This window comes from Prionailurus bengalensis, chromosome B3, assembly GCF_016509475.1.
Source record: "Prionailurus bengalensis isolate Pbe53 chromosome B3, Fcat_Pben_1.1_paternal_pri, whole genome shotgun sequence".
NCBI classification, from domain to species: domain Eukaryota; kingdom Metazoa; phylum Chordata; class Mammalia; order Carnivora; family Felidae; genus Prionailurus; species Prionailurus bengalensis.
The window spans coordinates 58,708,525-58,733,098 of NC_057355.1; the positions used below are offsets into that span (position 1 = coordinate 58,708,525).

Here is a 24,574-nt window from a genome sequence, read left to right on the forward strand (position 1 = left end):
TAGTAGTGGATAAAACAGGCTTCCCACCCCGTTGGAGTGAACAGTCCAGCAAAAGACAGACAGCTAAGAAGGCAATTCCAGAGCAGCAGGAGAGGTGCTGTGAGCTAGGAGAACACGGCGTTGTGGTAGCAAGCCAGTCCCGTAGAATTTCAGGGGCAGAAACTGGATTCCATCAGTTCACCCAGAGTTGAGCAGGCAGACAGAAAAGGGAGAACATTGAGAAGAGGAATATACTTTGAAAGCAAGGACTGAATCACACCAAACTGTGAAGGATAAGCTAGAATACTGATGTAAAACTTTACAATGAAAGTTCCACCTTCCCAGCTCTGTCTGTCACTTGTGCTCAGCCTGAAGTGTGAACCCTTTCCCCATGTCAAGGTTTCCAGGAATGATAAGGTTGCTTAGTGAACTCAGAAGCTGGAGAAGGTGAATATTCTAGAAGGATATTCCATCAAAACCCATGAAATTATTCTTGTCCTCAATAGGCATCACATTTTCAGGGACCAGAATATTCTGATTCCATCCTTAGAAAGAGCTGGATGAACAGACTCTGACAAACTGTGCACCCTGGCTTTCTTTTTAAAAGCTCCATTTTGACAATCACACCTCTGTAAATGCAGTCTTTGAAATATTTATTTGCTTAATAGGAAATTCATTCAAATGTACAAAATTAAAAGTACAATAGGGTATGCAGTGAAAAACCTCCTTCTTGTCCCTGTTCCATAGTGACCCAGGCCCTTGCCCTCCACACAGTTTCTGTTATCACTGTTTTGTGTATACAGAGACATTTTATTGATGCAGTCCAATTACTACTTTTTTTTTAAATAAACAAAAAATTTTTAAAGTAATCCCTACCCCCAATGTGGGGCTCACAACCCCAAGATCAAGAGTCACATGCTCTACCAACTGAGCCAGCCAGGTGTCCCCCAAATAATACTTAAAAAAATTACATCTTTCTTTTATTACATTCTAGTCATGAGAATATGTTGTAGTCATCTTGTTTGACTTGAGTAGTCCTATCTTTTTCTGATTTAATTTGAGAGATATCCTGTCCCCTAAACTATAAGTACAAATATCTCTCAGAAAGGCTGACTTCTGAAGATAGCTAATTTCATCCACCGTGTGTGTGTGTGTGTGTGTGTGTGTGTGTGTACGCCTGTATTACTAGTTTCACAGAGTACCCATATCTCTTAAGTTCTAGGAACATATTATGACTGCTTCCTATGCACAGATTCTGATGTTAACCATGACAATGAAATAATGAATTCTTACAATAGGCTCTTCTGTTGTTCATTGTGTTGACCCAAAGACTGCACTAGCTTTTTGGGTTTTTTTAATCTCAGGACACATTTCTCAAACTCTGTACTTCATTGGCTGGAACCAGGTAGAGCTGGGTATGGTCCACAAAGCAATGGTAATGAAGGAGAAATTGGAAAGCAGAATAATCTGCCATGCTTCTGATGAGTTTCCTATTCCTTGTCCTTTTATCCCTACATGACCCTAAATCATGCCTCTAGATTAACCTACAAAAGTATACTACTATTAGACATGAACATGCATAACCATTAATTATGAGACCACCAAGATCCTAAAATTATTGGTTCAATAAAAATAATTGGTGTTACACTAACCTATTGCCAAAGAAGGAGAAGAAGACAAGAGTTCATGGTCTATTCCATTTCTTCAGAAAAAAAAAGCAGTATCTAAACACCAAGGAGTTGCCAGGTATCACCATCAATACTCTGGAGAGTTGGATACACAATATAAGATAAACAAACCAGTATGGAAGGCTTATGCTTCCCATTGATCAAATCAATCTAAAAATTTTTACAGAATGTTTTCAAAAGCAATGCATATATCCACACATAAGAAAGAAAAAGAGAGTGAGTTAAGTGCTTTGGCTTGCTTTTATAGCAATAGGACTGGTTTGGGTGGCTTTATCCACAAACTTTCCCTTGGATTCCAGGGAGATTAGGATATGTTCTGTGGCTATGAGTCTTTCTTTTTTCTTTTCTTTTTTTTTAAGTTTATTTATTTATTTTAAGAGAGAGAGAGAGAGAGAGACAGAAAGAGACAGAGAGAGAGAGAGAGACAGAGAGGAGGGAATCCTAGGCAGGCTCCATACTGTCAGCGCAGAGCCCAAATCAGGGCTTGATTCCATTCACCTGAGCTGAAATCAAGAGTCAGATGCTTAACCTACTGAGCCACCCAGGCGTCCCATGAAGCTTCTTTTATATAAACCTTAATGACATCTTGGCTTCATCATTTCCAGGTATTTCCAATTCTTACATCTGCAAAATTAGAAGTGTCTTTGATGAATGATATGAGGGTGTCCTCAGATCTCAAACAGAAATGGTGTACAGTAATGTCAATACCTTCTGTTATATGTACCTACTATACTTCAGCCTCTACTACAAAGCTGTATTCATCAGGACAGTATGGTATTGGCACAAAAACAGACACATAGACCAATGGAATAGAATAGAGAACCCAGAATTGTACCCACAAATGTATGGCCAACTAATCTTTGACAAAGCAGGAAAGAATATCCAATGGAAAAAAGACAGTCTTTTTAGCAATGGTGCTGGGAGAACTGGACAACAACATGCAGAAGAATGAAACTAGACCACTTTCTTACACCATACACAAAAATAAACTCAAAATGGATGAAAGAGCATAGGAAACTATCAAAATCCTAGAGGGAAGGGGAAGGCAAAGGAATTAAAAGCAAGAATGAACTATTGGGACATCATCAAGATAAAAAGCTTCTGCACTGCAAAGGAAACAATCAACAAAACTAAAAGGCAACCGACGAAATGGCAAAAGATATTTGCAAATGACATATTGGACAAAGGGCTAGTATCCAAAATCTATAAAGAACTCACCAAACTCCACATCCAAAAAACAGAGAATCCAGTGAAGAAATGGACAGAAGACATGAATAGACACTTCTCTAAAGAAGACATCCTGATGGCCAACAGGCACATGAAAAGATGCTCAACGTCACTCCTCATCAGGAAAATACAAATCAAAACCACACTGAGCTATCACCTCACTCCAGTCAGAGTGGCTAAAGTGAACAAATCAGGAGACTATAGATCCTGGAGAGGATGTGGAGAAATGGGAACCATCCTGCACTGTTGGTGGGAATGCAAACTGGTGCAGCCGCTCTGGAAAACAGTGTGGAGGTTCCTCAAAAAATTAAAAATAGACCTACCCTATGACCCAGCAATAGCACTGCTAGGAATTTACCCAAGGGATACAGGAGTGTTGATGCATAGGGGCACTTGTACCCCAATGTTTATAGCAGCACTTTCAACAATAGCCAAATTATGGAAAGAGCCTAAATGTCCATCAACTGATGAATGGATAAAGAAGATGTGGTTCATATATTCAATGGAATACTACTTGGCAATGAGAAAGAATGAAATCATGCCATTTGCAGCAATGTGGATGGAACTGGAAGGTATTATGCTGAGTGAAATAAGTCAGTCATAGATGGACAGATATCATATGCTTTCACTCATATGTGGATCTTGAGAAACTGAACTGAAAACCATGGGGGAAGGGAAGGGATAAAAAAAAAAGTTACAAACAGAGAGGGAGGAAGGCAAACCACAAGAGACTTAAATACAGAGAACAAACTGAGGGTTGATGGGGGGTGGGGGAGAGGGGAAAATGGGTGATGGGCATTGAGGAGGGCGCTTGTCGGGATGAACACTGGGTGTTGTATGTAAGCCAATTTGACAGTAAATTATATTCATAAAAATTAAAAAAAAATAAAATCCCTTATTGAGGAGTACATCTCTGACCATTGCAAGTACATTAGAAAATTAGACTTTCTGCATTTAATTCCTGGGAGAGGTACTTTATAAATTTTGAGAAATATTAGAGATTTGCCAAAACCTTCACTAGAAGTGTGATGTCTTCATTAGAAAGGAGAAGGAATTTGGTTCCAGGTCACAAAGCAAGTTAGTAGCAGAGCTAAGATATGGACCTAGACTTACTGACTCCTTTCACCCTATTATCACATTTGGAGGCCTCCTTATGGTTAGAGCTGGTAAAATATTACCTCATATTCATATAGATCTTAGGGCCACACCACGTTTCGCATGCACAATCTCTCCTTTTGGCCCCTTAACAACCCTGTGTACTAGGGACAATAAATGCAAGTGTTCTCCCTTTGAGGATAAGAAGATTGCTACTCAAGAAGACACACAGTAGTCTATTACAGAGTCAAGACATGAACCCTGTTCTCCCAATTCCCTCTCCAGGGCTCTTTCTCCCCTGCCATCCTGCTTGTCTGGTGCCTTCCATCAGTGAGCTTTGGAAAACAAGTTTGAGACACCAGAGTTAAAAAGACAGCTTACTAAAAATAAATAATTAGATATTTTGTAGGTACAAAACAAAATACTCAAATCTCTCTGATCCCTTTCCTGCTAGGTTACTTAAATGTTAAACTGAGTTCTCTAGTTTGCACTGTTAGGGAACTTTTCTAAAAAAACGTATCCTAATCAAATTGAAACAAAAAGTTAAATAAATGAAATGGAAGGGAAGACGAGACTGGAAGGGAGGACTACCTCCCTTATATCTGGCCCACTTTTGTCTCTGTTTTCATGATTGAGTTTCTCAAGCCAGGGGCACAAGGCCAACGACTATTTGAAACGTCCAGCATTCCCCCAAACACCGAAAACGCTCATGGGTGGAAAGTGCAGCACCCCGGAGAGTGGAGATAACCTGAGTTCCAGACTTACTCTTCTCCAGTCTCAATCCCGGTGTTGCCCTAGGAAGCCACCTAACCTTTAGGTGGCTTCATTCACTGCAAAACGAGGGGACTGAGTCAGTGCATACAGACGAATTTAACCCTGTGACCGTATTTAACACTTTACATATGTAATCCAACTGGGCACATTTAAGGTACTATTAAGTTTACTTCGTCAGAAGTCGCGTGCTGCTCCCCTTCCCCGACGCAGTGGTGGGCCTCCTTCGGCGGACACGGGTGGGGCTCGGTAGCTGAAGCCAGTCGGCCGATTGACAAGGTAAAAAAAGGCAAACACCGGGGGCTTGACCGGGTGCCACCGGCAGTCCCCTAACAGTTCCTAACTCGGGGCGGCCCAACTCGCGGGCCAGCGCCACCGCCCCCCCCCCGCCGCCCCCGGCCCCGCCACCTGTTCCCAGCAGCCAATGGGGAGCGCGGGAGGTGGAGGGGCGGGGCGAGACTACAAAAGGCATAGGGCCGCGCGCCCCGACACCTCCTGCTGGCGAGCTCTCGGGAGGCTCGGACCGACGCGGCCGAGCACCGGGAACATTCCGCTCGTGGACCAGCTAGGCGCGGAGCGATGCTGCGGGTGCGGTGTCTGCGCGGCGGGAGCCGCGGCGCCGAGGCGGTGCACTACATCGGTTCTCGGGTGCGTGCGCCGCCCATCTCTGCCGGCGGCCGCGTGCGCGCCTTCCCTCACTTTCCCCAGCCAGGATTGCTTGACAATGGTCCTCTGCTGCCCTTTGAATGCTCAGCTTCGAGAGCCTTTGCTGGCTGCCGGGAGCTGGGCGGTGCCCCTGGGGAAGCGGGACACGTTTTGGGGCCACACCCCGTGGGCACAGTTGCTCTCTGCGCACCTCCGGCCACGGTGGCCGTCAATGCAGGGGGCACCGCCCTCCCACCAGCACTGGGTTCGCTCCAAGGAGCTTCCGGCCCGGGGTGAGGGGCTGGGGGTGACACGTGACTTTTCTTAATACAAGGATCGAGTTATTGGGGTGCAGTGCCGGGGGTGGGCATAGAGTTGGAGAGCCTTCGGGGAAATGCGTGTGATGTGGGTGGGCAGGAGAGGAGGCAAAGTGAGAATCTGGGAAGGAGAGGGAGCAAGCAGGCCCACTCCAAGAGGAACATGGAGTCCTGAGTCGAGAGAGGAGCAAGTTCAGTCTGTAGCCAGACTTTCTGCCGAGCCCCCACCCTCTTCTTGCCTGGTATGTAAGCTTGTGCTTGCAGACCCTCCCTGGCTCCTAGGACAGGAATAGCAGGGCAGTTTTGCTCCCTCCCGAAACTGCTTCCAGAACAGCTGTCACTCTCCCTCTTCCTTTGGTCCCCACCCTGGCTCCTCTCCTGCCTCCTTCCTAAGCCATTTAACGGAGTAGGATATAGATGGGAGGTTGGGGTGGGGCGGTGGGGGGGAGGGCAGTTGAAGTTTGCCCACTGGGTAAGGGACTCCCCTGTTCTAGATTTTATAGGCCCTGTATTTTCAAAAGTCTTTTTTGAAGTCCTTAGTTCTCCTTTCTTGTTGTTTACATTTGTGCTTGGGTTAATCCTTATCTTGGCTAGGATACTCTGGACCATCTGTAAAATGAAGCAGATGGCACTTGGTCACTGTCAGAATTGAAGTGCGAAAGAGTGTGAAGTGTGTGAGCAATGCAAAATTTTTAGTTTGAAGCTGATTATTCTGAAAAATAAGGTTGTGTATGCTTCTATATTATAACTTGGGGGGGGATTATAATATTGATGACTTTTAATACTGAAGGGGAAAGGAGGCTACTTCCTTTAGCTGGACTTGGCAGGGAGATATGGAGCAGCTTTCTGTGGTTTTATAGGGATGGGGTGACCCATCATCTGCTGAAGGGTTGCTTAAAGCTTGATTAAAACTTGTTTGCAGAAATCCACTCTAAGATAAATATGGGGGGTGATCACTGGGGACAGAATCTTCTGAGTGGCTTTAAAGAGTTATGCCAATTAATATGATAGATAAAAGGATAATGTACAAACAAGAAGGTAAAACTATGACCCCACTAGCCAACTATATACTACCTAACATCTTGGTTTACTTTCTCCTAAAGGGTTTTAAATGTCTATGTTATGCGGGGTTTCATTCCACCTCTACTTCCTCACCCCTCTCACCAAGCACTATATGGGACTACGTAATAATCTTTTCTTTGTTCTTGGAAGCTTGGAAGAACCTTAACAGGATGGGTGCAGCGAACTTTCCAGAGCACCCAGGCAGCTACTGCTTCCTCCCGGAATTCCTGTGCAGCTGACGATAAGGCCACTGATCCTCTGCCCAAGGACTGCCCTGTCTCCTCTTACAATGAATGGGACCCCTTAGAGGAAGTGATCGTGGGCAGAGCTGAAAATGCCTGTGTTCCACCGTTCACCGTGGAGGTGAAGGTAAAGCAAGGATGGTCACATGTCTGAAGGGGGTTCACTCCTCACCTTGTGCAGGCTGGCTTCTGCTTCCATTCTCCTCTATAACTGCTTTCACTGCAGCCTACTCCACCCCTCTGAAATCCAGCCGTGATTTTAATTATCTTACTTGAAGTCTCTGCAAGTGTTTGATGCTATTTACACAAATAACCCCTTCCTTCAGATTCTGACAGACCTTATCTGGGGATGTAGTACTTTCACTATGCCTCACATCTTCCTGTCTGTAATGTTGGGTTTGAGCAGAATTTCACTCTGGCCCTCTTCTAGCTGTTCTCACAGCTTTGGCTCCTGCCTCCACTCTGGTCCAGATCTCTCTCCAGGCCAACATGTTAAATTCCTTGCTGGGTATTGCCATGGGACCTCACACCTGGCACATCTTGAGTTCAACTGCCAGCCACTCTGCTAAACTGGACCCTTCTTCATTCCTTCCTTTTCATTTTAGGCATTCCTCTTCACTAACGCTGAAACATCAAAGAATCACCTCCGATTTCTCCTTCAGTCAGGTCCTCCACATCCTTTTTCTAAGATCTAACCAGTCTTTTGTCAAAAGCAACCTTGCCTCCATCCCTCTGCTGCTCCCTTTGGTCAGGATCTCATCTACTGCCTATTGCAGTTAACTCTTCTTTGGTCTCCCTCATTTGCTTTTCTCTCCAAACCACCTTCCAGCTTCTATAAGAGTGAGTTTTTAAAATTGTCTTATGAGAGAGAGAGAGCATGTGAGCAAGAGAGAGGAGCAGAGAAAGAGAATCTTAAGCAGGCTCCATGCTAAGCGCAAAGCCTGAGGTGGGGCTTGAACCCACGACCCAGGGATCATGACCTGGGCCAAAATCAAGAGTCGGATGCTCAACCAACTGAGCCACCCAGGCACCCCTCAGAGTGATTTTTTTTATTTTTTTTTAAATTTTTTTTCAACGTTTTATTTATTTTGGGGACAGAGAGAGACAGAGCATGAACGGGGGAGGGGCAGAGAGAGAGGGAGACACAGAATTGGAAACAGGCTCCAGGCTCCGAGCCATCAGCCCAGAGCCTGACGCGGGGCTCGAACTCACGGACCGTGAGATCGTGACCTGGCCGACTGCGCCACCCAGGCGCCCCAGGGTGATTTTTTTTAAACCAAAATTCAGTTATGTTGCTCATCCTGCTCCTATCATTCCTGTATTTCCCAATCTTCGACGTGTTCCCCCCCCCCCCCCATACTGCTCCAGATAAAGTTCTCATGGTAATCAAGATCATTCACAATCTGGTTCTTATCTGCCTTTCCAGGACTCTCCATTTGAGTCATTGGTTCATCTTAGAGATGTGTTAGAAAGACAGGTTAGCAGATGCCCATTCCTATTTGGGTTCCTCTCTGCTCTAATATTTCACCCTGGTTTGCAGAAGACTTTGTAAGATAACAATACAAGCAGCCAAACTAGACTGTTCCCCAAACAATCCTCATGCCTTTGCTCTTACTCAGGACTCTTCCACCTATGTACCTGTACCTCTCTTGTCTACAGCTTTTTTTTCTTTTACTTTTTTTTCTTTTTTTTTTTCTTTTTGAGAGACAGAGAAAGAGAGATAGTTGGGGGGGTAGAAAGAGGGAGACACAGAATCTGAAGCAGGGTCGAGGCTGTGAGCTATCAGCACAGAGCCCAATGCGGGGCTTGAACCCACAAACAATGAGATCACGACCTAAGCCAAAGCTGGACACCTAACCGACTGAGACACCCAGATACCCCTTTTGTCTGTAGTTTAAACCTACCCCTCTTACTACCACATAGCTCTGATGGTACCTTCCACAAAGCCTTTCAGGGTTTCCCTGGCAACATGTAATATCTCTCTTTTAAAAACTCCTAGTGTTATCTGTGATATTCCTAAGGCCAGGCCTCTGTGGGTTGGTGTTCAGGTTGCATCCTGAATAAGGGAGTGCCATCCACATTGCAGACACAACTTGAGCTTCTGTTAATAATGGGTTACAAATATATCTTCAATGTACTTAAATTCTTCTTGAATATTTACATTTTTATTTATAACATGGATTAAGGAAATAAGTTCTGTTACATCATTATCATCATCCTCAGAAATGTTGCCTGCGGTATACCAGGGCTCCAGAGGTATCAGCACATAAGAACTTGCTTTCTATTGAGACAGATAAGATGGTCATATAGAAACAAAGATTAAAGCTAAGTATCTTCTGCTAACCAACTAACAGTTGAATTGAATGTCAGGAGAGCAACAACCAAATGCTGGATAGTTAGGAAGTCTTCTTGAAGAAAATGATTCTTTAATTAGACCTTGAAGACAGGGAAATAGAAAAAGTAATAACTTCTTCTAATTGTTATGAAACTACCTTTGGTTCTGATATTTGAAATTTGATGAACAGATTAATTTATGTATCATCCACATGTTTTAGAAAGGCGTGATCTTTTTAAGTCTTTTCTTGCAAAGAAGTCCCATCCCTTAACCATTTTAATTGGGTGGAATTAAATTTCAAATTCAAGCAATAGTTTACCCTTTTACTTGTCTATGAAATTGTTGACTTCTGTACTATGTGATCTTATGAAAACAGACATGATTCTCAGACATGAGTTTGAGTTCTCTGTCATTTGTGGGAAGTATAGCAGGCTGAAGTCAGGAGACCAAGACTGAATTATGTATTTGATTAAAAAGCTTGATACTAGTCTTGGCTAATCAGCTCTTTGACCTTGTGCAAGATTCCACAAATTTCTGGGCCTCAATAAAGTGAAGATATTAAGAGGTTCGCTATCTACCTAACAAGATTAAACACGAAGGTAAAAGGTTACATGCTAAGTATTTCAAGGGACAAAACCACACTTCATTACTGTTGCATCGATTTAGTTTTACATTACAAAAGTAATGTAAATGTGATGATTGCAGATATTACTAGCTTTAGCAGTATTGATTTTATTCATATGTCTGGTTATTTCTGCTTTATGCCACATACTGAACTAGGCATTGAGGGAGAGAATATTAAAGACATGCATGGCCCGTAGAAGGCAAGGCCTTAAGTAAGAGAGAAAGATGATTCAGATGTATTAATCAGTTTGGGAACAATGAAAGATAAAATTATGTATTAAACTGTTTATAGGCAATTAGAGCATAAGACATATTAGAAGACAAAAGGGCTAAAGAAATTTTATGGGAGTAAGGAATGTAGTTGTCAGGGAGCACAGTTTTTAAAAGCTCTGAAGCATTTTATTCTGTAAAACATAACGAATACTTTCCATCAAATATGTAGTTTTTGTTTCGCTTTTGTCTTTTTTAAATAAAGCTCTTGAGAAAGAACCTTTTATAAAATATAAACTCAGTCAAGGTTAATGTAATATAAGTTTGCACCTGGATACATAAGAAGTTTCTATTGATATTTCTTAGCCTTCCAAAGACATTATTTAAAATTCATTTGGCAAACTCCCCTGAAGGGTTTTAGGCTCTGAAAACCTATAAAGTTTCTAGGAGTGCAGCCACATCTCTGCAAAGGATTATTAAAAACATCACATGCTAAGCATTTAATATAGTGGTTTTTATCTTGCAGACACTTGGTAAATGTTTGCTAACTCATTTAGCAGGGTTACAAAGGAAGTGTAAATAATTTCCAATTATCTCTTAGAAAATGTAATGCGCCTTGATCATTTGGACTTTGTCCAACCTTAGCCACAGTATTCATTACACAAGGAAACTCACACTTGTTCAAATAGCTGTTTTTCCCCAGGAAAGTTTAGTTTATATTTACCAAGGCAAGCTTCATTCTGCACAGTTACACAGAATACTTTGGAATGTGTCTGGCAGGACAACATGGCTATGCGTCTGCTGTGACCCAGTGTTACATTTTCAAAGGCTTCTTGTCCTTTCGTGGACTGTAAGAGATGTGCCTGGCATGAGAAGGAGAAAGTGGTGAATGGATGAGTAGTACCACGATGTGTCTGAGAAGAATACAAAGAGTTATTATTATCCTCTCCTTCCAGTGGCTGCTGCAGGACTTCCTAGGAGAAGAAAACAGTGGAATGCTTTTGTTTTTAAAAAGAGTAGATTGATCTTAAAAAGTACGCAAATTAATACTGATAATTTGATACTGATAATATTTTTCACAGGCCAGAAATTGAGCCTGTTGTTTTCCTATAGATCTTCAAAAGTAAAGCAAGTAACTAATCATTTAGACAAGGATTAGCAAACTTTTTCTGTATAAGGCCAGATAGTAAATATTTTAGGCTTTGCAGACCATAGGTTTCTGTCACAACCACTCAACTGTCAACTCTGCCAGTGTAGTACAAAAGCAACCCCAGACAGTATGTAAATGAGTGAGTGTGCCTGTGTTCCCATAGAACTTGTATTTACTTAAAAAAAAAATCTGGCCATGGATTTTAGTTTGTCAACCCTTGTTTTAGAGCCTCACTGGCATGCTCCATGTTTGTTAAAGACATGTTTTTGAGATTCCTTTCCTTCTCAAGCAGGCTCAGCTCCAGCCTAACGGATATGAACTTACGTACCAAACTAACAAGAGGCTGGTCTGCCTCCATATGTGTGATATTTATCAGACTGAGGTGGAAATGGAAGTAGAGACAGAAAATCTGGAAAAGACATCATCTTTGACATTAATGACCTAGACATCTACACACTCTCATTATCCAGTTCCCTTCTTCATAGCACTTACCACTATCTGAAATTGTCTGATTTGTGATGGAAACCTTACCTGACATGATCAGGACTGGTGGTTAATCAGTTATATAAGGAACTATTTTTTAAACTTAAAATATATCGATGTATATCACTTTGCCAATCTTTTGATGAAAGGCCAAGGTTTTTTCTTAGCATATGGATCTTCCGATTGGAATTCTACTTCATCTGTCTTGATAAATTACATCCATATACATCATCTACATTTCCCAGTGTATTTCTTTAAATTGATAACTTTGGCACATGCACAACAATCTGAATGAAGAATCCTTCTACATTTTTATATTTTTGGAAACCAATATTTTATAGTTGTTATGCCTACCCTAATTCATCGGTCATTTTTTTTTATAAATTAAGCCTTTGTAAAGCATTTAACTGTTTTTCATTCAGTTGTCTCTTAAAATGCATATGACCCTTGGACACTTTCTAAATGTTAAGCTTTTTTTCAGCTGCCACAAGTGTGTGAATTCATTTAGCAGATCACTTTCTTCTATGACAAAAGGGCTTGAAGCAATATGAGAACTTGGATAGACTGGGGAGGGGAGAAGTGTGATTGTGGGGGGACATGTCTGCAGGGAAGGATAGGAGTACCAAAAGTAGACTTACACTGCTGCACTATATTGCCAGGTGCTAATTCTGTTGAATGAGAAAATCAATAATGGGTTTTTAAGAGAAACAAAGAATGCTTGAGAGCATGTCCCTAATTTTAAGGGGGCAGTGTCCTATTTTCCCACAAAATATCTTGAAGTGCTGTTTTCTAGATAGAATTCTGGGATGCATGGATAGCATAGTTTTATCTAAGTACAAATATACTTTTGTTCTCTTATGCTCTTTTGTTTGTTCTCTTGATTTCATTGAGACTAACAGAGCACCTGGGTCCTGTGTTGTCTCTGAAGCTTATAAAAACTGGTCCAAGAAGATTCCAAGCCCATCTGAGGGCAGACATGCTGTGAATGGTAGGGCATGAGATTTCAGGCAAAGAGAGCAAAAGGTCTCAAAAAACATCAAGGAAATTTAGAATTTTTTTTTATTTTTAAAAAATGTTTATTTATTTTTGAGAGAGCACAAGCAGGGTAGGGGCAGAGAGAGAGGGAGAGAGAGAATACCAAGCAAGCTCCATACTGCCAGCACAGAGCCCAACATGGGGCTAGAACTCACAAACAGTGAGATCATGACCTAGGCTGAACTCAAGAGTTGGCCACTTAATCAACTGAGCCACCCAGGTGCCCCAGAAATTTAGAATTTTTCATTCAACAAATACTGGGTTTTTTCCTAGAGAGGCAGTGTGCTCAGTACTGGGGATCAACACTAAACAAGACATGGTCTTTGTCTCATTGCCACTAAGTTATACAAATCATTGTTCACTGCCTATGCCCCTATCATGAGTTGTATTTTTCTCCTATAAGTATTACACTTAATTTCTTCTGCTTCTAGGCCAACACATATGAAAAGTACTGGCCATTTTACCAGAAGCACGGAGGCCATTATTTTCCCAAAGATCATTTGAAAAAGGCTGTTACTGAAATTGAAGAGATGTGCAATATTTTAAAAATGGAAGGAGTGACAGTGAGGAGGCCTGACCCCATTGACTGGTCGTTGAAGTATAAAACTCCTGATTTTGAGTCTACGGGTAAGTGACTCGGGTAATGTTGGATACCTAAACTGCTAGTCTTAATTTATAATTTCTTTCTTAATATGTAAGGAGAAAACTCAGATAATTTCTCAGAGATTCCTTTCTTTTAATAATCCTTAGAAACTTTAGAGATTGTTTAGGAACAGATTGGTTCTTTTTGATACGATTGAGATGTCCATATTCTAAACTCCATTATAAATCAGAATCTTCTTGAAAGAAGTTTTTCTAAACGCTGTGGTCATTTCCTTTCATAAGAATGGTGGATTCCATTTAATTTTCCTCAAGTACAGAAGTTAAGGGGTGGGGGGAACAGAAACATTCCCATTTTAGTTTTAACTGGCATTGCTACAAGACTGTTCTTGTGCCTGAGTTCAGTGTTCTAATTTACAGTTCTAGAAATGGTCCTTGGCCCAATTTTTATCTTGTACTGATATTCCATGAAGAACTCTGTTTCTGTGTAGTAAGAAAGGAGCTTACAAAAGTGTGAAGACTTGGTGGTTCTAGATCTCTGAACAAGGACCTTATTACTTCATTTCTTTCCTTCTTTCCTCCCTTCCCTCCCTTCCCTTCCCTTCCTTCCTTCCTTCCTTCCTTCCTTCCTTCCTTCCTTCTTTATCTTTCTTTCTTTCTTTCTTTCCTTCTTTCTTTCTTTCTTTCTTTCTTTCTTTCTTTCTTTCTTTCCTTCCTCCTTTCTCTTTCTTTCTTTCTTTCTTTCTTTCTTTCTTTCTCTCTTTCTTTCTTTCTTTCTTTCTTTCTTTCTTTCTTTCTTTCTTAGCTTTGCCATCCCCACACAGAATGTTCATGATAACACTATAGTATATATCACTCCATATATTTTTCCACTTGCATAGAAACATACACATACACATGCATATAGGTTTTCTGTAATTTTTTTTTTTTAACCAAAAACTGGGATTCTATTACATAGACTTTTCTGTCTTGCATTACTGGGGTTGTTGTGGAACTTTTTGGTCTGATAGGTTTATATGGTGCGATGCCTCGAGATATCCTGATAGTTGTGGGAAATGAGATTATCGAGGCTCCCATGGCATGGCGTGCCCGCTTCTTTGAGTACCGGGCATACCGGTCAATTATCAAAGACTACTTCCACCGTGGCGCCAAGTGGACAACGGCTCCTAAACCAACAATGGCTGATAAGCTTTATGATGAGGTAAGACCCTAATTATAGGTGAGCCTATTAGTAAATTTCTCAATAATCCACAGAAAATGAGAGAGATTCTCTGATACCTTGTATTTAGTATTCATTTCAGAAACTGAGAGCATCACCTACATTTAAAAAAAATGATGATTTTATGATGAAAATAAGATAAATAATATTATGACAATAATAGTAATTGTAATAATAGCTAATACTTATCTGGTGCTTACTGTGTGCTAGGCCTTGAGCTAAGTGCCTTTATACATCCTCAGTCCTATTTATTCTTCACAAACCCTCTGAGGGAGTAGCATCAATCATTCCCTTACCGGGAGGATAACTTGCCTAAAGGCACACAGCTATTCATTGGTGGAAACAAAAGTCAGTATAGTGAACTCCATTCTCTTTTCCAGAAAAACAGTTTGGTTTACAGGCCAAATTCACAGTAAAAGGAAGTATATGTCCCTTGTTAGCTCATTTATTATTTGATCATTTATAGAAAGAAAAAAAATTAAAAATTCTGTTTAAAGACAAATAAGTTGTGAATTCATTCCACCACACCAAATCAAATTTGGCAGGGATGCATGGCATCTCATTTTATGGTATGAGTTAGGCTCAGGACCAAATTCCTTTTCTAAAAGAACAGAATGACTTCATCCTGTTGAGTTTCAATATTGTAGATAGCTACATAAATCAATGCATGGGTCACGGAATATTTTCAGAACCATTACTACCTCTGTGCCACTAGCTTCTAAGTATCAGGAAATTGCTGCCATGCCTAGTTTTTGGTTTTTATTGTCAGTTTGTTTTGATTTAGTTAGCAGGGGCCTACATCTTCCCCATGCATGTTTTAGTCTAAAACAGGGTAGTAGTATTTGGGGAAATGATGATGTTTAATTAATTTTCTTAGTAATGAATGCCCCATAAATACTTTCCTTATGAACCAATTCATTGTATGTATTCATTCTTGTTCCAATCAGAATTACCCTATCCATTCTGTAGAAGACAGACACAAATTGGCTGCTCAGGGAAAGTTTGTGACGACTGAGTTCGAGCCATGCTTTGATGCTGCTGACTTCATTAGAGCTGGAAGAGATATTTTTGCACAGAGAAGCCAGGTCAATAAAAGCTGCCTCTTAAATTTCACACTTTATTATTATACCTTTAATTTATTATTTTATTACATTATTTACTTATAAATTATTGTATTTATTTATTTTATGAAAATATTTCATCTTAAATATTTTTATTTTATCTTTTATTAGTTTTTATTTTTTAAAGTTTATTTATTTCAAGAGAGAGAGCATGAGAGTGGGGCTTGATCTCATGAACCATGAGATCATGACCTGAGCCGAAATCAAGAGTCAGACACTTAACTGACTGAGCCACCCAGGTGCCCCCATCCTAAATATTTTTAGTTATCTAAATACAGAACCAAATCTGTATAGATTTAGGTCTTCCTTTCATTTTTAGGTTACAAACTATCTAGGCATTGAATGGATGCGTAGGCATCTTGCTCCAGACTACAGAGTGCATATCATCTCCTTTAAAGACCCCAATCCAATGCATATTGATGCCACCTTCAATATCATTGGACCTGGTCTTGTGCTTTCCAACCCTGATCGACCGTGTCATCAGGTAAGGACATTCTTAAAACTCTGGAAAAGCAATAATCTAGCAACTGACGTAATTACCACTTCTATTTTAAGTATTTCCATAGCTTCTAATTGTTCTAAATAACAAATTCAGCAATGCTCAACATTATGATGATCAAACATTGGATTGCCTATGGTGGATTCACTACAAGGTATCCAACACTCACAAATGTACATTGTAGCCATGATAATTAGCGTAGCGTCATCAGACTTTGACTTTACTGCTTGCTGCTTTCAAAGCCTCAAGTTTGTGTGTCTGTGTGTTTTTATTGAACAGTGTATTATCCCCTAACTTGCAGCCAAGAGGCCACAGAAGCTAAGTTGCAAACAGGATGGTCCCTGCATGGCTGGGCAATGCCACGGGGCAGAGGGTGTCTTCCTCCCTCTCCAGTGGGTCAGGACCCCTTTGGCCAGCCCCACCTTGCAGGGAGGAGCAGAGCTGTTGCCCTGCATCTGGTCTGTCCCTGTCACCTGCAGCCTCCTACTTCTACTTGCCCCCTCCTACTTCCAGTTGGGTGGTGAGTGTTATTTGGTAGGTAGGCTGCAGTACACCACTATTTTACCATGTCACTGTTCATTTCTTTTTTTATTTTAATAGAGAGAGAGGCAGGAAAGGGGCAGAGAGAGAGGGAGAGAGAGAGAATCCTAAGCAGGCTCTATACCAGCACCCCTAAGCCCAATGCGGGGTTTAAACTTACAAACCATGAGATCATGACATGAGCCAAAACCAAGAGTCGATGCTCAACTGACTGAGCCACCGAGGTGCCCCTCACTGTTCATTTATATTCCATAGGTTTATATCAATGACCAAGATTATTTACTTGTTTCATTTTTAATATAATTTTTTGATGTACTAAGTGAGTATATGACCATAGGGATGACTAGGTTATAATAGGTCACTAAGGATAATTATGGTTTGGGAGTACATCCATAACATCTGTCTTCATGCCATGGTCATAGATACAAAGTGATGGACTATGGGTTTACCATAGTCACATTTTTGTTTTCTTATAACTAAAGAGTTAGGAAATATTTTCATTTTATTTAACGGGAATTTTTCACGGAAAGTATCTTCAGTATTTTAAGATCTCTGAAACTTGAATAAAGCATGAGAATATTTTTAAAAGCTTTACCATTTCTGTTACTTTTTTTTTTTTTACCTTTAACCTGGAAATAGGGGGATTTTATGCACATTTTTAATTGGGCTTCAGACAAAATCATTTCAAATGTTTGAAAATTTAAATTTATTTTGGCAATTGAAAAGACAGCATCTCAAAAAGAATTATTAATCACAAGGGCTATCAGAGATTAAGAATGATAAGAATAGCATATGTGGATTTAAACTTCTTTGGGGTTTATTTTTTGTTTGTTTTTTGGTCTTGCAGATTGATCTTTTCAAGAAAGCAGGATGGACCATAGTTACTCCTCCAATACCGGTCATCCCAGATGGTATGTTTACTGTTATACACTCACAGACCAACATGAGTACTTCATTGACTAAGGACCTTTCATCTATAGACAGCAGCCCAAATTTTAGCACTTTAGTGAAAATGTTTCCCCAGGAAGGAGCAAACTAGCACTTGGGCCTATAGGTACAAGAGAAAGGCTGGGATTTATATTTTCAACTTCTTCCATAGAAACTGAAAGCAAGAAGGTGGGAAAAATCAGTATAAAACATCACACAAAGCAAGAAATGAGTTTTTAAAGAAAACAAGGTGAAATCCAAATGTGTAATGGGTATAGATTGAATCATAACATTTATAGACAAATTCTCTTAAGATTAAAATAAAACTTCTCAGGGAAAGTGAACTACTGAAAGAATGGAGTTCACTTTAATATTCTTTACTTTGGAATCCTTGCTTTAAACAAAAATGGTAGCAGACATGATTTAACAGTTGTTGCTGTTTTTAGATCACCCACTCTGGATGTCATCCAAATGGCTTTCCATGAATGTCTTAATGCTAGATGAAAAACGTGTCATGGTGGATGCCAATGAAGTCCCAATTCAAAAGATGTTTGAAAAGCTGGGTATGTATGGTAAATGAAACATGTTGTCATACATGAAAGTGTTAAACCAGAAGAACTGAAGAAATTACATTGGTAGGTCTGGTTCAATTTCTGTTCCTTTTGGAGGTATCAAGTTATTATTTCACACATGCACAGTATTTTTAACAATCATAATCTCAAAAGGTTGGAGCTGCATTCCAGTCTTCTCAGACACCCCCTTAGCAAGAAGTTTATCAATCTTCTATGATTTATCTAACCTCCTGGTGCCCATGTATGAAGAATTACTCCTTTGAGATGAGCATATAGATTATGAAGTCCTTCCACAAATAAGAGATTGAATCATTAAGGGTCCTTTAAAAGTAATTTAATTGTCATTACATATTTTAAAGGACTTATAAGGGTACAGATACAGATGTGATTCATATGTGTGATAAGCACAATGAACAAAGTAATGACATGCAGTAGAGGGTGTCAGTAAATCATTCAGCTTTTTTTTTAAAGAAATTACTGATGCTTTATTTTATTTTTATTTTTTATTTATTTATTTTGAGGGGGGAAGGGCAGAGAGAGAGGTAGAGAGAGAACCCTAAGCAGGCTCTGCACTGCCAGCACAGAGCCCGACAGGGGGCTCGATCCCGTGAACCGTGAGATCATGACCTGTGCTGAAATCAAGAGTCAGATGCTTAACTGACTGTGCCACCCAGGTGCCCCTTTGAAATAAGAATCAGTTTTTGCTTGGGTGGGAATTTACCTATCCTGATATTCAAAATTTAAAACAGTTATTCTAACACTATTGAGAAAACTGTTGAAAGAAAGGATGTTCATATGGCTATTACATAGAGTACAGAAGTATGTGTTTTTATCACTCTTCACATAAATGATGTATCCTAAGTGTCAAATAAAGCCAGGCAGTATATACTTGTTGAAAGTGAGTCATGTTTTAATTCATGTCTCATATTTCAGGTATACTACTCAGAAGAAAGTATTTGCCCCTTTGACATATCCCTCTTTAATGTGGTATCTGTTCAAAAGGATTGGCCTGTCAATTGTAGATTGATCCCAATCAAATGATATGATGTCTAATGCTATGCCACTTTTTTTATGGCTTTCATTAAATAGCTCAACTGCTTGGGTTCAGTTTCTTTGTCCATTAAGATTTTATTGTTTCCCAATATAAGATACTATTAAGAACCAAATATATGATTTATAATTTTATTTTATAATTTTAGGCACAGGTAACTTGTTAAAGCAAACTTTATCAAGCAACTGGATCCTCTCCAATTCAGGATGAAAATGGCTCTAGCCATCTGAATAAGACAGATATGTCTGTCTATCAGGACACATATTTGTGTTTAAAAGCCTACTCCTTACCCAAGCCCACTCCTTACCCCTTCGAAACCCTATTCTTACTCTCCAAAACCCTGCCCAGTCTCACTTTCTTAGGAAAGTCTTTTCTGATGGCTCCTGCTGCCTTCCTTCCCTAAATATACCAGTGGACTCTTTTGCGACTCTGTAGCTATCTTTCCCCTCAAAATAATGAGTTTCTTGAGGGAAGAGAGTAGATTTTTTTTTAAAACCCCATTATACTGAACACAACAGATTTCTTTCTAAATACCACTGGTTGACTAGGCCATGCACATCATAACCACATCAGTATAAATGGTGCCAGATTAAACTAATTGTCTGAGTGGATTTGGTACCTGTATGACAATACAACCCAGCATATTAAAATACAAGCTCTGTTCCGTTTTCTTAAGGTGGTCTCATAAAGTCAATCCTGTCAGATACATCCACTTATCCAACCTGTTGACTTGTGAATTGTCAATGGAATGAAATAGACTTCACAGTCACTGCTGACTTTCTGGTGAAGATTTTATATTAGCAGTGGAATAGATTAGATGAAATAGAATTGGTGACAATACAGTTGGAAGACTGTTTGGGGTTGGGATAGACTTGAGGATTAGAGACACAGGATTCCTACCCATCTTTAGGCTTACTTACTATAGGAGAATCTTCACGGGAGTCCATCTAACTGACCACATGTCTCTCTTTTGATGCAGGTATCAGTACTATCAAGGTTAACATCCGTAATGCCAATTCCCTGGGAGGAGGCTTCCACTGCTGGACCTGTGATGTCCGGCGCCGAGGCACCCTGCAGTCCTACTTTGACTGACCGGGCCTGACAGTGCTTGCGACTTGGCCTCAGATAAATCTAGGAAGCTTAGGGATAAGGTTGATTCTCCCACTTTAAGAAGTGCATGAACTGTAGTGCTTTAAACAATCATATCTTTAACAGGGGTCTTAAGCCTGGTTTATTTTTATTACTTTTCTTTGATATAAGGAAGATAACTTGTGCTAGGTCTTACTCTCTACTCCTAAATTTATTTACAATTTGGCTTCAAGTATAAACATTTGGTGAATGTGTATTAAGACAAAAATTAGTCATTTCAGTAACTTGGCCACTAATATTTAACCATCTACCTCTGTTTTTAATTTTCTTTCCAAAAGGCAGCTTGAAAAGTTGGTCCTAATCTTCATTATTTTTTTCCTTTTTTCCAGACTTGTGAATGTTTGTATCACTTCTTTTTTCTAAATGAGAGAAAGACTTAGAATGTATACAGATCTTAAGCAGAAACAGATACTTGTCTCTTTTTTCTAATAAGGAATTTTAGTAATTAAAAATTTTTCATCTTTAAAAGATAACCTAGACTATGCAAACATTTTAAGTGAATTTCCCATAAATGTTTTTAATATTCTTATTTCAACATTGGTAATATTTGCTACTAAAAGCATTTTCATAAAACTTACCTCATTTCAAGTGATGTAGTTTAATCCTTTTCTCTGTCCAAATTTTACAGAAATATTTAGTGCAATAGGTTATAACTATCAGTTCCAATTCTAAATTTTGCTATCCAGTATCTAGTGGATACATTGCTTCTTTGATAATCTAAGCTTGGTTTACAGATGTGAAAATTATTTAAAGCACAGACTTTAAAAGCATTAAAAAAACTAATGGAGGTAAAACCTACATGCAATGTAAAATAATTTTAATGTTGGGTTGTACATGTATTTTTATTCTAATAAACTTTTATGTTACAGAATTGATTCCATTAGAGTTTAGCTTTGGTTTAATTATTTTAAGCCTAACTAAATTATAAGAATGTGCCTTTAGGGACATAATTCTAATGCTCTGAAATAACATATTTATCCCTGGTAGATAATTTAAACCTAATACTTATATTCAGAAATGTTTAGTAGAGTCAGATTTCATTCATTCAAAAAATATCTGAATATCTTCTGAATATAAGGGACTAATCCTAGCCCTAAAAGTCTCTGTTCTCAAGATGCTAAATGTCTTGACTCATGACAAATCTGGGGGGGGGGGCGGGTGGGAGGGTGGGCAAGATGTACTCTGAAGTGAGTCATAGGTTTCAGCCTTGCTGGTGCCAACAGCGTAGGCTCCTTTGTGTTTTGCTGTCCTTTTTCATCCACCACAGAAACACCTATCAGTTCTGTACTTGGGCTAAGAAATCCATCTGATCCTGTAGATTGACGCACACCTAGGGTATATATTCCCACGTCTCAATACCACTCAGCAGTTCTATTCCATACCTCTCCACATTATCCTCCGTGGCTATTCCAGACCTTCACTGTGTTCTCTTATCTGATCTTAATGTTTCATTTCTCATGGATAAAATAAAAGCTATCAAGTGTCAGTTCCCTCAGCTTTCCTGCCCCAGTCCCTTGCAGATTTATTTGTGATTTGCATTCACTGGTTAAAGTCCTTTCTCTCCTCGCCTTTATGGCTCAACTTCTAAAGGGAAAGGTCAGAACTTCATCTCCTCACTGTCTCTGCTTCTCAACCCTCTACAAAGAGACACTTTTTTCACTTCTGCAGAAAACGAGGTAAACCTTCTGACCAGGTCCAACCTATATGACTATCCTTTGACTGCAGTCTTTCCTTCAGGAATTTGCTTTATCAGTTATCATCATTTATGTAACTCCAGCTTCTATGTGTGTATGCTTGTTATTTTATCCTCTCAGCAAATGGTCATACTGAAAATAATTTCAAAATAAAAATGATTCCTCTGGCAACTTCAGTTTCTTTAAAGCTAAGCTTCTAGAAAGAATTTACCTACAATCTCTACTTTTTCACCTTTTATTTACCCCTTAATCTCCTGCTGTCTGATTTCTACCTTATCACTGCAATGTACTAATATCCCTGACCTGACCTCTCAAGTGCTATTTCTAGTGGACATCAGTCAGGTCTTACGGACCATTCCTTTAAATGTTTCTCCTCATTTGGAGTTTTGTGATACCTCTCTCTCTCTCTCTCTCTCTCTCTCTCTCTCTTTCTGATTTTCAAACTCCATCACTGGATTGTCTTCATCCTACCCTTAAGAGGCCCTGTCCTTGAGCCTTTTCTCCTCTCCTAGGTCCTCCTAGGTGATCTCATCTGCACACAGGCCTTCCCCTCCCACATATCCCCTAATAACCCCCAGGGGCTATGTAGACATGCCTACACTCTCTAGTCTAGACCTTAACCTGAGCTCTAGGTCCTGTTCTCAGTGGTCTGTGGACATTATCTGAATGTGCAAAGGTATCGCAGGCACAACACAATTAATCACAACTGACTCAGTTGACCAAGCCTTGACTTGCCTTCTTCCTCATCTTGTCCTTTTCATTGGCCTTTTGCATTGTTATTAAATAAAACAATTATTTCAATAAAGATAGCTCAATTGAGAAGTTTAATAAAATCTCTATTTTAGATCCTATGATGCTGCTTGTGGGTGTGCTGTCTTGTCAGGGTTGTGGAGGAAAACAGAAGCAGCCTTGTCTCCATCAGTGCTATCAGATTTCCTTTTCTAGCTGCCATCTACCACTCCTGCAACACAGTGGCTTCTCTGTGACCTGTAGCAGGCAGAAGGGCCACCATCTGCTGCTACAGATATCAGATTTCCAGATCATGCCAACAATTTTGGATTACCACTCTTCTTGGGGAATCCCAATCCCCTTTCTAATTCACTGTCTAGAGGAAACAGCTATGCATATTAGGACAAACCAATTGTCACAAAAAATGAACTTAATTTCAAATACAAAAGATGACGGGCGCCTGGGTGGCTCAGTTGGTTAAGCGTCCGACTTTGGCTCAGGTCATGATCTCATGGTCCGTGAGTTCGAGCCCCACGTCAGGCTCTGGGCTGACAGCTCAGAGCCTGGAGCCTGTTTCGGATTCTGTGTCTCCCTCTTTCTCTGCCCCTCCCCCTTCATCCTCTGTCTCTCTCTGTCTCAAAAATAAATAAACATTTAAAAAATTTTTCAAATACAAAAGATGAATATTGATGCTGTAGAGCAGGTCTGGTTCCAAATACAAAGCAAGCTATAACTTTTGGGAATAGCCTTTTTATAATAAAGCTCATGGATCTGACAGTTACAGTGTGTTAACTTGTTTCTACACAGGAACATCACCCAATGGTTCAGGAGAATGTAAAAACACACTACCTCAAAATTTTTTGGTCAACTTTTGGGATGCATAGGATCTTTTTTTTTTTCTTTTCTTTTCTTTTTTTTTTTTTTGAGAAATTAAAATAATATAAAAATACTCCATTTCCATCACTTAGCACACTAATAGTAATAATTAAATGGGGTTTGATTGCTAAAGATTCATCAGACTCAAAATTACAATGCTTATAAATCTATGGTTTGTTGCAGGAAAAGGACACAATAGAACAATAGCATTAAAGTAAGGATGTACGTCACAGTCAAAGGTTACCTCACAGCAAAGGGTTCAGGGCAGCCAAGCCCAAGTTCCAATTGTAATCCCTCTGTAAGGGGCTGTCTCAACACACTTTCTCTCAGATCAGAAACCAGCAATGTGGACAGGGACCATCTCAGAACCAAGAAGTCCAAGATGGAATCTCAACCTGGGTTTCTCATGTGCTTGTTATGTAACTACTTCCAGTGACAGAACCCTGTGGGTGTCTTAGACCAGGTGCAAATCATCAGTTTTACTATTATCAATAAATAATGCTAACAGCTTACCCTGAAATTCTTCCCACTCCTGGTTACAAAGCACCACTAATAATCTGTAGATTTTATGCCTTGATCAGATGTCAGTGTCGTGTGAGTACATTTCATGTTTTAGTAAAACAGCTCAGGCCAATTTCAGGCCCACAGGAATTAACCCTCACAGTAGAGTCTATCCACCTGATCCATGCTCAAGACTTTTTAAGAACAAAAATAATCACTCACAGTTTGAGAAC

General features: G+C 39.9%; 1 protein-coding gene across 1 annotated transcript; it reads left to right on the plus strand.

Annotated features, from left to right (window-relative positions):
* Positions 1 to 5,210: 5,210 nt before the first annotated feature.
* GATM (glycine amidinotransferase) lies at positions 5,211 to 21,421 on the plus strand. The gene is made up of 9 exons (XM_043555515.1): positions 5,211 to 5,408; positions 6,935 to 7,153; positions 13,295 to 13,490; positions 14,474 to 14,664; positions 15,630 to 15,767; positions 16,123 to 16,287; positions 17,690 to 17,753; positions 18,216 to 18,332; positions 20,372 to 21,421. The coding sequence occupies exons 1-9, from the start codon at positions 5,340 to 5,342 to the stop codon at positions 20,482 to 20,484; spliced, it is 1,272 nt and encodes a 423-aa protein (XP_043411450.1). The 5' UTR covers positions 5,211 to 5,339; the 3' UTR covers positions 20,485 to 21,421.
* The last annotated feature ends 3,153 nt before the right edge of the window (positions 21,422 to 24,574 follow it).

Coding starts and splice junctions, on each gene's coding strand:
- GATM (XM_043555515.1), top strand. CDS start 5,340: ATGCTGCGGGTGCGGTGTCTGCGCGGCGGGAGCCGCGGCGCCGAGGCG. Junction 14,665..15,629: donor CTGATAAGCTTTATGATGAG/GTAAGACCCTAA, acceptor TGTTCCAATCAG/AATTACCCTATCCATTCTGT. Junction 16,288..17,689: donor CTGATCGACCGTGTCATCAG/GTAAGGACATTC, acceptor TTGGTCTTGCAG/ATTGATCTTTTCAAGAAAGC.